Source organism: Hemitrygon akajei, chromosome 8 (genome assembly GCF_048418815.1).
Source record: "Hemitrygon akajei chromosome 8, sHemAka1.3, whole genome shotgun sequence".
Classification (NCBI taxonomy): Eukaryota; Metazoa; Chordata; class Chondrichthyes; order Myliobatiformes; family Dasyatidae; genus Hemitrygon; species Hemitrygon akajei.
This window is the reverse complement of record NC_133131.1, coordinates 94,903,972-94,916,186: the sequence shown is the minus strand read 5'-3', so window position 1 is coordinate 94,916,186 and position 12,215 is coordinate 94,903,972. Positions and strand designations below refer to the sequence as shown.

The 12,215-nt window shown below is 40.3% G+C and overlaps 1 protein-coding gene across 6 annotated transcripts in view; it reads left to right on the top strand.

Annotated features, from left to right (window-relative positions):
* Window positions 1-12,215, top strand: part of ppp1r9a (protein phosphatase 1, regulatory subunit 9A) — a 231,650-nt gene that overhangs the window by 204,723 nt on the left and 14,712 nt on the right. For 3 of the 6 annotated variants that reach the window (XM_073054199.1, XM_073054197.1, XM_073054195.1), the window contains 3 exons: window positions 2,578-2,697; window positions 5,037-5,060; window positions 6,647-6,829. In XM_073054199.1, the coding sequence (XP_072910300.1) occupies window positions 2,578-2,697; window positions 5,037-5,060; window positions 6,647-6,829 (327 nt within the window). Of the gene's footprint in view, window positions 1-2,577; window positions 2,698-4,107; window positions 4,221-5,036; window positions 5,061-6,646; window positions 6,830-12,215 lie in introns of those variants that run through there. The other 3 variants (XM_073054201.1, XM_073054196.1, XM_073054200.1) reach the window with 3 other exon arrangements.

Here is a 12,215-nt window from a genome sequence, read left to right as displayed (position 1 = left end):
AAACTCTGTAAGTGATCACTTGAAATCCCTGTTGTTACAGACCACAGACCAAGCCAGAAACCTTGATGTTGTAATGCACTTTGACTTAAATTTTAACTGCCACATTAAGAGAATTAAAAAGTCAGCCTTCTACCATCTTAGAAACATAGCGAGAGTTAAAAGGCTTATGTCTCAGGAAGATCTAGAAAAACTCATCCATGCATTTATTTTTAGTAGGCTGGAGTACTTGTAATGGTGTTTTCACAGGTTTCTGTAAAAAAGAACAGCCCTCAGCTGCAACTCATTCAGAAATGCTAGAGTCTTCACTAAGACCAAGAAAGAAGAATGTATCACTCCAGTTCTCGGATCGCTGCACTGGCTTCCTGTCCATTAGAGGATTGACTTTAAAATATTACTGCCGGTTTTCAAAGCACTGAACATTTAACTTTCTAATTCTAATATTCACTTGGGGGGAAAAATACTCATATATGGAATATGAGCACATTGACATCCCACAGTTATTATTGCTGATTATTGATTCATCTTGAAAATTGAGCTGCCATCTTGAACTTCTATAGTCATTCCAATACAGGTACTCCCACACTGCTACTGGGTAGGAAATGGGAGGCTTTATATCCAGCAAAATGAAGGATCAGCAATGTAATTGTACAGCAGGTGTGTGTTTTAGAGACCTTGCAAGTGTAGCATTCCCATTTGTCTATGACCCTTGTCCTTTTTAGATTTAAGAGATTGTGTGAGTAGCCCTAGAAACTATGGTGCATTTTGTAAGTGCTCTAATTGCATCTACAGTCCACCGCTGAAGGAATGATTGAATGCTTTGGGTGGTAGAGTGCCAGTCAGATGGTTTGATTTATTCTGGATTAGAGTATAAGACTCTCTCTTGCAGATAGTTATGCCTTATAGTTGTTATGTACCAGAGCATTGTCTGGTTTATGAATCAGTCTCTGATTTGAAAATTCTCTAATCTCTCGCAATTCATTATTATTTCTGTTTCTGCACATACAAAATTTGTGTTGGAAGTCAATATGAAACTTGAATTACTTTCTATGATGAACATGTCAATAATTCTAAAAAATGCATTAATTTGGTTAAGATGAGTTATAAATAATGTAACAAGAAAGATGTATTTTAATAGAAATAGTTCTATGCACATGGATTGGAAGATGAAAAGTCATGTTTCAGTGTACTTGACAGACAGTTGTGTAATAAACATTTTATGTCAGCCCTACGTATGAATTAAGGAAATTTTGTGGATCAACTGTTATTCTGCCCTAGATTTCAGAAAGAGTATGAAAATGCAATATTGGCGTTTCTGTAAAGTGTAATATAGATGATGCAAAGAGAGTTAATAGTCATTCCTGCACTCATTCTGCTGATACTTAATTGCACTCAAATTTCCTGTGATTCCCAAGGCATGAAATTTTGTTTGGCCTAGGGGATTCACGAAAATGCAAAAAAACTCTTTTTAGCATCTAATTTAAAATGTTGTATTTGATAATCATATGTATGAATCTTCATCTGACAAGTATCTGGAATTTTCAATATAAAAATAGTTCAAGGAAACAGTACATATATCAAAGAGCAAACAGCTGCTGGAAATAAAACAGAGCTGGAAGCGGTCAGCATGTTGGAAGCTTCTATGGAGAGACAAAAACAGTATTGATGTTTCAGGTTGACTTTTCTTACCTAGAAATTTAGAGATAAAATTAGTTTTAAGAGCAAGAATCGCAGGAAGAGAAAGAGAAGGAGGATTGGCAGGTAGGTAGAATTATATGGAAAAAGTGATGGAGCTGGGCAAAATAGAGCTGTAAAGGTTATAACAAGTAACAAAACTGAAGTTTAGAGGAGGTGTAACAAGGATGATGAAAATATAGGAAAGTACTTGCAAAGTGAGTGAAAGAAACAGGCAGTGAATGCTGGAAGTATAGTTTACAAAGACTGGCATTGCTGATTCTTCTGTCCATGCTTACTGTCAACCACCCATTTACACTAATCCTGTTCCTCATTTTCATCTTCCTTTCAATTCCCCTCACCTCCACATAAGAGGCAAATTACATTTATTAATCTACCTATCGGCATGTCTATGGGAAATAGAAGTTAACCAGAATGCTCACAGGAAACTTTTATGGTAATCAGGTAACAGATACTGCTCATCCCACAGAGACCTTCTACCATATTGGTTGTTGCTCCATATTCTAGCACCTTCCATCTCTTGTGTCGTTATGGTAACCAGGCGAATGTGCGAACTCCACAGAGACAGCACCCGAGATCAGGACTGAGCCTAGCTCTACAGGAAAATGGGGCAGTGGCTCTATGAGCTATGCCCTGTGCCATCTGCTTCTTCTGCTTCAATTTCAAAGCTGTTTTCCTGCAGTCTGAGGAACAAAAACATGTTTTTCCACTTGCCAGTCAACAGCGGATCTTGTACATCCATGTTTGTTTTCCCTTGGCTCCCATTTTCTCTTGTTTATTCCAGTAGGGCGTGCATTTGAAACTAAATACTGTATTATTTTGGGTATTCATCTATATTTAATTCAAATTAAGCACTTATTACCACCCAGAATCTTTGATTTGCAGAATTTCACCTACATTGATGACTTTAGTCCCAGTAGCACAAGTTCTGCTGATTTGAGTGGATTTGTTGCAGAACCAAATTCTACAGGGCGCTCACACATATTGGCACTCTCCTCTGATGAAGTAAGTAAATTGTGAAAAGAAGTAAAATTGAAATACTTGGGTCTGCTTTTATTATGTCTTTTGTGAGAACTAATATTAACAGGCATTTTTAATGCAGAGGTGGTTTTCTTTTTTTTCCTTGTATATTGATGAAAAGTTGATCATCTTCAATAGAGACTCAGATATATGCTTTTAATGATACTGAGTGATTGTCTTTGAATATGCTCCCAATCCTGTCATGAAATTTGCCATCATTAACTCACGTTGAGGTGATCATGAAACTATCAATATGTAATAGGTATTCAGAAACAATGAAATACCATTCTTCCAAAAGCTTACTCAAGGGCCTAATTGTACTATGATAAGGTGAACTGAATAGAATTATGTGAATAAAGGTGAAAGTAGTTTATATATGTTGTAGGATGTATGTAAAATCAAAGTTTTGAAGGAGCTGTATAAAACTGAACTTCTGATTGAGGAACTGAATGGTACCTGAAATTACAAGATGATACTTTCCCTTGTAGAATTAAGTTTGATTCTAGGTAGGATGATACAATAACAATGTTTGTGGTGTAATAATTCTTCATGTTCTCTCTTCCACCAAATTGTGTCAATTGTTTCAAAACACCACTAAATTGGTTGCAGATTATGACTGGTGTGTGAAATGGAAATTTTCACACTGTGCAGATACTAGATCTTACTGAAATGTAATGATTTATACAATTTTAACTCAATGTGTAAAGGGAGAGGAATTGTTTAAATTTGGTAGGATAGGAAATATTTTTGCTACCATGTTAGGGTGGAAGGAATGGTTGGTTGTGCACGTAAACAGCTATTAACTGGCTTTGTTTCCAATTTAAATATGTTAATGAGGCTGTATGCCTCTTATTCTATTAAATTTATATTTGTTGTACAAATTTCTTTATGTATAGCTATACATTGGTGGCTTTCCATTTTAAGCTAAAACCTGCAGGAACGTTTATACCAAGTCGAACTGTTCCACTCTTTATGGTCCAATTCACTTTATGTACACTGTTATCTCCAAGACCTCCGATCCAAAATCTTCCTCTAAACTGAAGCTCTACTCTTCCATGTTCTAAAGACTCCCACCCTAGGCATTCATATCCTATCATTGGAGTATCATGGATACAAAGTGTAATATTTACAAAGTTATTCATATAAGCTACTTCAAAAGCATGTCTCAAATCTAAAAGCTCCATCACCAAGAAGCATGAGTGCCCCAGGTTCATAGGAACACCATTACCTGCAGATTCCACTCCAAACTGAGTAACATCGTGACTAAGAAATATATTGCTGTTCCTTCACCGTTGTTGTGAATCCTGGAACACCCCAATAGCATTGTGGGAATATCTTCACTGGAAGGTCTGTATCAGTGCAAGAAGGTAGCTCACTACTATCATTTTCTCAAAGGAAGTTAAGGAGGCGCAGTCAATGTTGGCCTCGACAGCGGAAGTCCCCTGTCAAAAGAAAGTGAATAAATAAGAACAAGGCTTCATCATCAACCCTCACTGCACAATCTGAAGGTATTGTCCAACCCAAATTCTTGGTAAATGCACTAATTCTACACCTTACCATCCTTATCTCAGTCCCTACCCGGTATCTGGTCTTTCAAAATGCTGGTTGAGGAACAGAGAACAAAAATACAAATAAGGAATTGACTGATGCTTTGGATTATAGCATTGTATTTCCATTATTAAGCCTAAAAATACACTCGGCCTACTTTTTCTGTCAGCATTCTTGACCTGCTGCCATAAAAAAGAGATAACATTAAATTGAACAAAACCTGTATTTTACATTGTATTCTAAATTTCACAGGGGCCTTTATTTTTATTTAGTCTCTACTGTTCTCAACCTGGATCTACTGGTATAAAACATGATAAAGTCCCAATTGTGTAGTGACTTTAGTTGTATGTATATAATCTGATATTGCACAATTTTGTTTGTGTCCATTGAAACTGAAATGGACCACAGGAATAATACACAGTAACACATGGGTTTGATCTGTTTATTATCTCATACATCAGGGATAACAACGTTGACAACTAGCTATCACATTATGCAATTTCTTAAATAAATTCCACATCCTGGATATATTTGAATCCAGTCCTATTACAGGGTTTGGAATAGTGGAATGAAGCCAGGTGAAGTAATCTGAGCAGCAGCAAAATAAGCTTTTAGTGAAAAGCATTTTTCTATAACTGCAACATATTGTTCATCTCATTGCATTCAAAAAGTACATTGAGCATTATTTGGGAAATAAATTTTGTTAATATTTCTTTGCATTATTTTTTATGTTCTGAAATATTTTTTCTTCATTTCTCTTGTTGCTAACTTGGCAGAGCCTGGATATGATAGATGATAAGGTGAGATGCTTAAAATCAAGTTTAGCATGTTTTATTTTAATTTTACCATTTCATCATTAACTTTATGCACAGCATCTAATATGTAACACACTTTTAAGATGTAATCTCATAATCAAAAATTATACCTAAACAGTAGCTCATGTGATTTTACTGTTAGGATTCTGCAATAAAAAATCTAGAATTATAAATTGTGATTCAGTTGATAGTTTGCAATTTAATAATATGCTTTGTTTTGAAACCTAATTCCTAAAATTCCTAGCATTTTGAAGTTTTCAAAATCTGCAATGCAAATAATAAATAGATTTATAATATTTTGTCAATTTACAGTAAAAGTACTGTATAATTAGCTGTTAACTCATTGAGTAAATTTTGATCATAACAGTGCAAAAACAACACCAATAATTCATTACTCTTACCCACTAAATGTTCTGGGATTTTTTTGCACTTCTACTATTAATATAAGGGAGCAGCACTAACTAGTCGCATTGTTGACTCTAAGAAATTTGATCTGGAATAGATAATTCAGGTACAGAAAGAAAATTAAATCTGAAATTTAGAATTGAAAACAAATATTTTAATGAAAAATGAATTTCAAAATATCTATTAAAGTCCAAATGCAAAGACCACAGTTGTAGATATTTGTTATTAACTAATATAAATGCATCATTAAATATTTAAAGTTTCTTTTTCATTCCATTGATTTTTCCTGGTACATTTCAGTGTAGATTTCACGTGTAAGTACAGTATTTCATTGCCATGTTTACCTTTGAAAGATCACACTTGAACAACTTTTGGGAAAGTTAGGCAACTTGGATAGCAACATCTTGATTCATACTTCTGAGTGTTTAGTTACCTTACAGTACTTACTGGTTTAAATATTAAGAAAGGAGAGCACTGTTGGACTTCACCTTTGTGTCAAAACAAGATCTAGCCCAACGCATCTTGTGATAAGGCTGAGGTATTCATTGTATTAAACACATGGATATATTGGCAAAGTCTGCTACCTAATACATCACAAATTTATCAATAGGAAAATAACAAGTGGAGGAACATTTTGGCAGTAAAAGCTATTGTGGTGATGAAAATTAATCGAAAATAGTAAGAGCAGAAAATGACATTATTTTTGGCTATTAGAATTGGAAGTGAGTGATTTTAGGGGTTGTGGCCCTCCTGCAAATCATGGCTTTTAAAAAAATAGAGAAATATCAGAACAAATTGAGAAAACATTGAGATGACTGGGGATTTTTGTGCCTTTATTTTAGCTCTCCCTTCTCTTCTCACACATCTCTGTTCTCTGGATTGGTTTTGTCAAGATAGAAAAACATAAATTAAAGACTTGTGATAGAGTTAAGTGGTTGTTGAAAGTGCACAATATCCTGCAAATATGTTCTACAGCCTTATACAGGCATCAGCATGTATTATTTGAACTTCTGTCAAAAAGGTTCCAGGTGATACAATTGCCTTTGAAAGAAGAGCAATAAAATGTTAAGATGTTGAAATGAAGACAGTTTTTGCTGTAGCCTTAGGTTTAATGATATTGGTAGCAGCACAATCACAATGATGAATTTTTGTTTTTACCTTGAAAGATCCTTGATGAAGGACAGTCGCCCAAACACAATCAATGGAAAACTTGTGCTGTTTTGGACTGGAGCACTCATCAAGTTTCTCATTGGCTTATGGGACTCAACATGGAGCAATATGTTCCACAATTTATTGCCAAAAGCATTGACGGAGCTCAGTTGCTCCAGTTGGATGGAACCAAATTGAAGGTTAGTAATTTCTCTAAAAGTAAGATTTAATATTTTTTAGTTCAATGTGAATTTAAATTTCATAGATGAATTATTAGAATTGGATTCTTATATCATGCCAATACTAGACATAAAAATGCTCACAGTCAAGAAATGTAGCCTATAAGTAAAATCGTGACTATGATGAAAATAATCAAAGCAAGAGGCGGAGAGGGAAGAGGTAAAAGAAGCTCGGAGAGAAGCTGTTTTTTTTAACTGATCGGGGAAAAGAGGCTAGACTGCGCAGGCGCGTGACGTAGCATGCCAAAGGTTTAAAAGAAAGACCATATACAGCGGCTATCATTGTAGCGGCCATTGTCGGAGTGGACTGAGGCAGAGTGGGACGGCTTTGGCTCAATCAGGCTTCTGTGAGAACAGGCAGAGGCAAGGTTGAACGGGGCACGACTGCGCAAGCGCGTGAAAGTCGGCCTCTGAGATCAGCGGGGGAATTTAAAAAGCAAGCAGAGGCTGAGTACGAGCTTCACTCCAGGTGAGGTAAGGCCCAGTAAGCTCCTTTAATTAATCTAATTAGCTTAGGAGTAGGTAATGGAGGCAGCAATTAGGGCAGTTGAGTGCTCCGTTTGCAGTATGTGGGAAGTCAGGGCGAGCACAGTTGTCCATGATGACTACACCTGCAAAAGGTGCATCCAACCGCAGCTCCTGACAAACTGTGTTAGGGAACTGGAGCTGGAGCTGGATGAACTTCGGATCATTCGGGAGGCAGAGGCAGGAATAGACAGGAGTTTCAGGGAGATAGTCACCCCTAGGAGTCAGGAGACAGGTAGTTGGGTGACTGTCAGGAGAGGGAAGGAGAATAGACAGGAAGAGCAGAGCACCCCTGTGGCCGTTCCCATCAACAATAAGTATACCATTTTGGAAACTGTTGGTGGGGACGACCTACCAGGGACAAGTTGCAGTGGTTGCGTCTCTGGCGCCGAGACTGGACCCTCAGCTCAGAAGGGAAGAAGGGAAAAGAGCAGAGCAGTAGTGATAGGGGATTTGGTAGTTAGGGGGACAGATAGGAGGTCCTGTGGAAGAGATTGAGAATTCCGGATGGTCTGTTGCCTCCCTGGTGCCAGGGTCCGCGATATCTTGGATCGAATTCTCAGTATTCTCAAGAGGGAGGGTGAGCAGCCGGATGTCGTGGTCCATGTAGGGACCAATGACGTGGGTAGGAAGAGTGAGGAGGTCCTGAAAGATGAGTTTAGGGAGCTAGGTGCCAAATTAAAGGACAGGACCTCCAGGATAGCAATCTCAGGCTTGGTACCAGTGCCACGTGCAGGTGGGTTTAGAAATAGTAAGATAGTGCAGATCAACACGTGGCTGAAGACATGGTGCAGGAGGGAGGGCTTCAGATTTATAGATAATTGGGCAGTTTTCCAGGGAAGGTGGGACCTGTTCCAGAGGGATGGTTTGCATCTGAACTGGAGAGGGACAAATATTCTTGCAGGTAGGTTTGCTAGAGAGGCTCCAGTGGATTTAAACTACAAACGTTTGTAGATACGAGGGGGAGGGGAACCAGAGTGTAGGAACAGATAGGAGAAGGAAGATAAAGAAGACAGTAAAGTTCTTTGTACTGTTAGAGATAAACAGAGAGGAAGAGGTGGAGAATTTCTTAAATGCATTTATTTTAATGCTAGGAGCATTGTAAGAAAGGTGGATGAGCTTAGAGCATGGATTGATACCTGGAAATATGATGTTATAGCTATTAGTGAAACATGGTTGCAGGAGGGGTGTGATTGGCAACTAAATATTCCTGGATTTTGTTACTTCAGGCATGATAGAATCAGAGGGACAAGAGGGGGAGGTGTTGCGTTGCTTGTCAGAGAAAATATCACTGCGGTGCTCTGGCAGGATAGATTAGAGGGCTCATCTAGGGAGGCTATTTGGGTGGAATTGAGGAATGGGAAAGGTGTAGTAACATTTATAGGGGTGTATTATAGACCACCTAATGGGGAGCGAGAATTGGAGGAGCAAATTTGCAAGGAGATAGCAGATATTTGTAGTAAGCACAAGGTTATGATTGTGGGAGATTTTAATTTTCCACACGTAGACTGGGAAGCCCATTCTGTAAAAGGGCTGGATGGTTTGGAGTCTGTAAAATGTGTGCAGGATAGTTTTTTGCAGCAATACATAGAGGTATTGACTAGAGAAGGGGCAGTGTTGGATCTTCTGTTAGGGAATGAAATAGGTCAGGTGACGGAAGTATGTGTTGGGGAGCACTTTGGGTCCAGTGATCACAATACCATTAGTTTCAATATAATTATGGAGAAGGATAGGACTGGACCCAGGGTTGAGATTTTTGATTGGAGAAAGGCTAGCTTTGAGGAGATGCGAAAGGATTTAGAAGGAGTGGATTGGGACAATTTGTTTTATGGGAAGGATGTAATAGAGAAATGGAGGTCACTTAAAGGTGAAATTTTGAGGGTACAGAATCTTTATGTTCCTGTTAGGTTGAAAGGAAAGGTTAAAAGTTTGAGAGAGCCATGGTTTTCAAGGGATAACTTGGTTAGGAAAAAGAGAGATATCTACAATAAATTAAGGCAGCATGGAGTAAATGAGATGCTCGAGGAATATAAAGAATGTAAGAAGAATCTTAAGAAAGAAATTAGAAAAGCTAAAAGAAGATACAAGGTTGCTTTGGCAAGTAAGGTGAAATTTAATTCCGAAGGGTTTCTGCAGTTATATTAAAAGCAAAAGGATAGTGAAGGATAAAATTGGTCCCTTAGAGAATCAGAGTGGACAGCTATGTGTGGAGCCGAAAGAGATGGGGGAGATTCTGAACAATTTCTTTTCTTCAGTATTCACTAAGGAGAAGGATATTAAACTGTGTAAGGTAAGGGAAACAAGTAGGGAAGTTACAGAAACTATGATGATTAAAGAGGAGGAAGTACTGGCACTTCTAAGGAATATAAAAGTGGATAAATCCCTGGGTCCTGACAGATATTCTCTAGGACCTTGAGGGAAGTTAGTGTAGAAATAGCAGGGGCTCTGACAAAAATATTTCAAATGTCATTAGAAACAGGGATGGTGCTGGAGGATTGGTGTATTGCTCATGTGGTTCCATTGTTTAAAAAGGGTTCTAAGAGTAAACCTAGCAATTATAGGCCTGTCAGTTTGACGTCAGTGGTGGGTAAATTAATGGAAAGTATTCTTAGAGATGGTATATATAATTATCTGGATAGACAGTGTCTTATTAGGAACAGTCAGCATGGATCTGTGCGTGGAAGGTCGTGTTTGACAAATCTTATTGAATTTTTTGAAGAGGTTACAAGAAAAATTGATGAGAGTAAAGCAGTGGATGTTGTCTATATGGACTTCAGTAAGGCCTTTGAGAAGGTTCCGCACGGAAGGTTAGTTAGGAAGGTTCAATCGTTAGGTATTAATATTGAAGTAGTAAAATGGATTCAACAGTGGCTGGATGGGAGATGCCAGAGAGTAGTGGTGGATAACTGTTTGTCAGGTTGGAGGCCGGTGACTAGTGGTGTGCCTCAGGGATCTGTACTGGGTCCAATGTAGTTTGTCATATACATTAATGATCTGCATGCTGGGGTGGTAAATTGGATTAGTAAGTATGCAGATGATACTAAGGTAGGTGGCGTTGTGGATAATGAAGTAGGTTTTCAAAACCTGCAGAGAGATTTAGGCCAGTTAGAAGAGTGGGCTGAACGAAGGTGATGCACCATCAATAACTCTCGGAGACGTGAGTTAAGGTAGGCTTTTATTGGCTGGAAGAAAGCACAAGCAGCAAGTGACCACCACACAACATCCTGGAGACTGAGGAAGGAGCAGCGCCTCCAATCGCCTTTATACCGGGGTCTGTGGGAGGAGCCACAGGAGCAGTCAGCGGGGGGGGCGTGTCCAGACAGGTATATGTAGTTCACCACATTCACCCCCCCCCCCTTTGTTTTAAAAGAGAGTCCCCATGGGGCGAAGTTTCTTACAAGTATATTTACAGGTGAAGTCTATCAGGTGGTTGAAATTGTCGCTGCGATCTACTTAGCACCGGCTGTGATTGCACAGGTGCCGGTGGTGATTGAACCGGAGACGGTGGTTGTGCTGGTTCCGGCCTGACTGGAGGTGTCAGCCCACTAGGCGTCAGTGATCCCTCATGCGTGTGCGAGGCGCCTGGTATATGCGTGTGCGAGGCGCCCAGTAGGGGAGTGTCGTGAGGAGTCGGTGTAGGGCTTGGTGTGCGCGGTATCAGGTGGGTACACACCTCGGTGGGTACAGGGTTCATAGTTAACCGTGGATTGTTCAGAGTAGTGGTCTGCTGCTCCCGTGAGCGCCAGGTCACGGATGGAGACCGTGTCCTCCCGCCCATCAGGTCAGACCATGTAGGCATACTGGGGGTTCGCATGTAGTAGGTGAACCCTCTCTACCAGCGGGGAGTATTTATTGCTCCGCGCATGTTTCCGGAGCAGCACTGGCCCTGGGGATGTCAGCCAAGCTGGTAGGGTGGTCCCAGTGGCAGACTTCCTGGGAAAAGAAAAGAGGCGCTCATGAGGGGTGGCATTGGTGGATGTACATAACAGAGAGCGGATAGAGTGGAGTGCCTCGGGGAGGACCTCCTGCCATCGAGAGACCGGCAACCCCTTTGACTTAAGGGCTAAAAATGTGGCCTTCCACACTGTGGCATTCTCCCTCTCCACCTGTCCATTTCCCCGGGGATTATAGCTCGTGGTCCTACTAGTAGCAATGCCCCTAGCCAGCAGGTACTGGCGCAGCTTGTCACTCATAAAGGAGGACCCTCTATCACTGTGGATATAGCAGGGATATCCGAACAGAGTGAAGAGCTGGCGCAGGGCTTTTATGACGGACGTGGCAGTGGTGTCGGGGCAGGGGTTGGCAAAGGGGAACCGCGAGTACTCGTCGATAATGTTGAGAAAGTAGACATTGCGGTCGGTGGAGAGAAGGGGGCCCTTAAAGTCAACACTCAGTCGCTCAAAGGGGCGGGTGGCCTTGATAAGTTGTCAGGACAGTAGAAGTGCGGTTTGCACTCAGCGCAGACTTGGCAGTCCCTGGTCATCGTCCTGATGTCCTCAAGGGAGTAAGACAGGTTCCGGGCTTTCACGAAATGGTAAAATCGGGTGACCCCCGGGTGGCAAAGATCTGCATGGAGGGCGTATAGCTGGTCGAGCTGTGCGCTGGTGCACGCTCCCTGGGATAGGGCATCAGGGGGCTCATTGAGCCTTCCAGGCTGGTACAGGATATCATAGTTGTAGGTGGAGAGTTCTATTCTCCACCGCAAAATTTTATCATTTTTGATTTTGCCCAGCTGTTGGTTGATGAACATGAACGCAACTGAGCACTGGTCGGTCAGCAAGGTGAACCTTTTGCCGGCGAGATAGTGCCTCCAGTGCCTAAT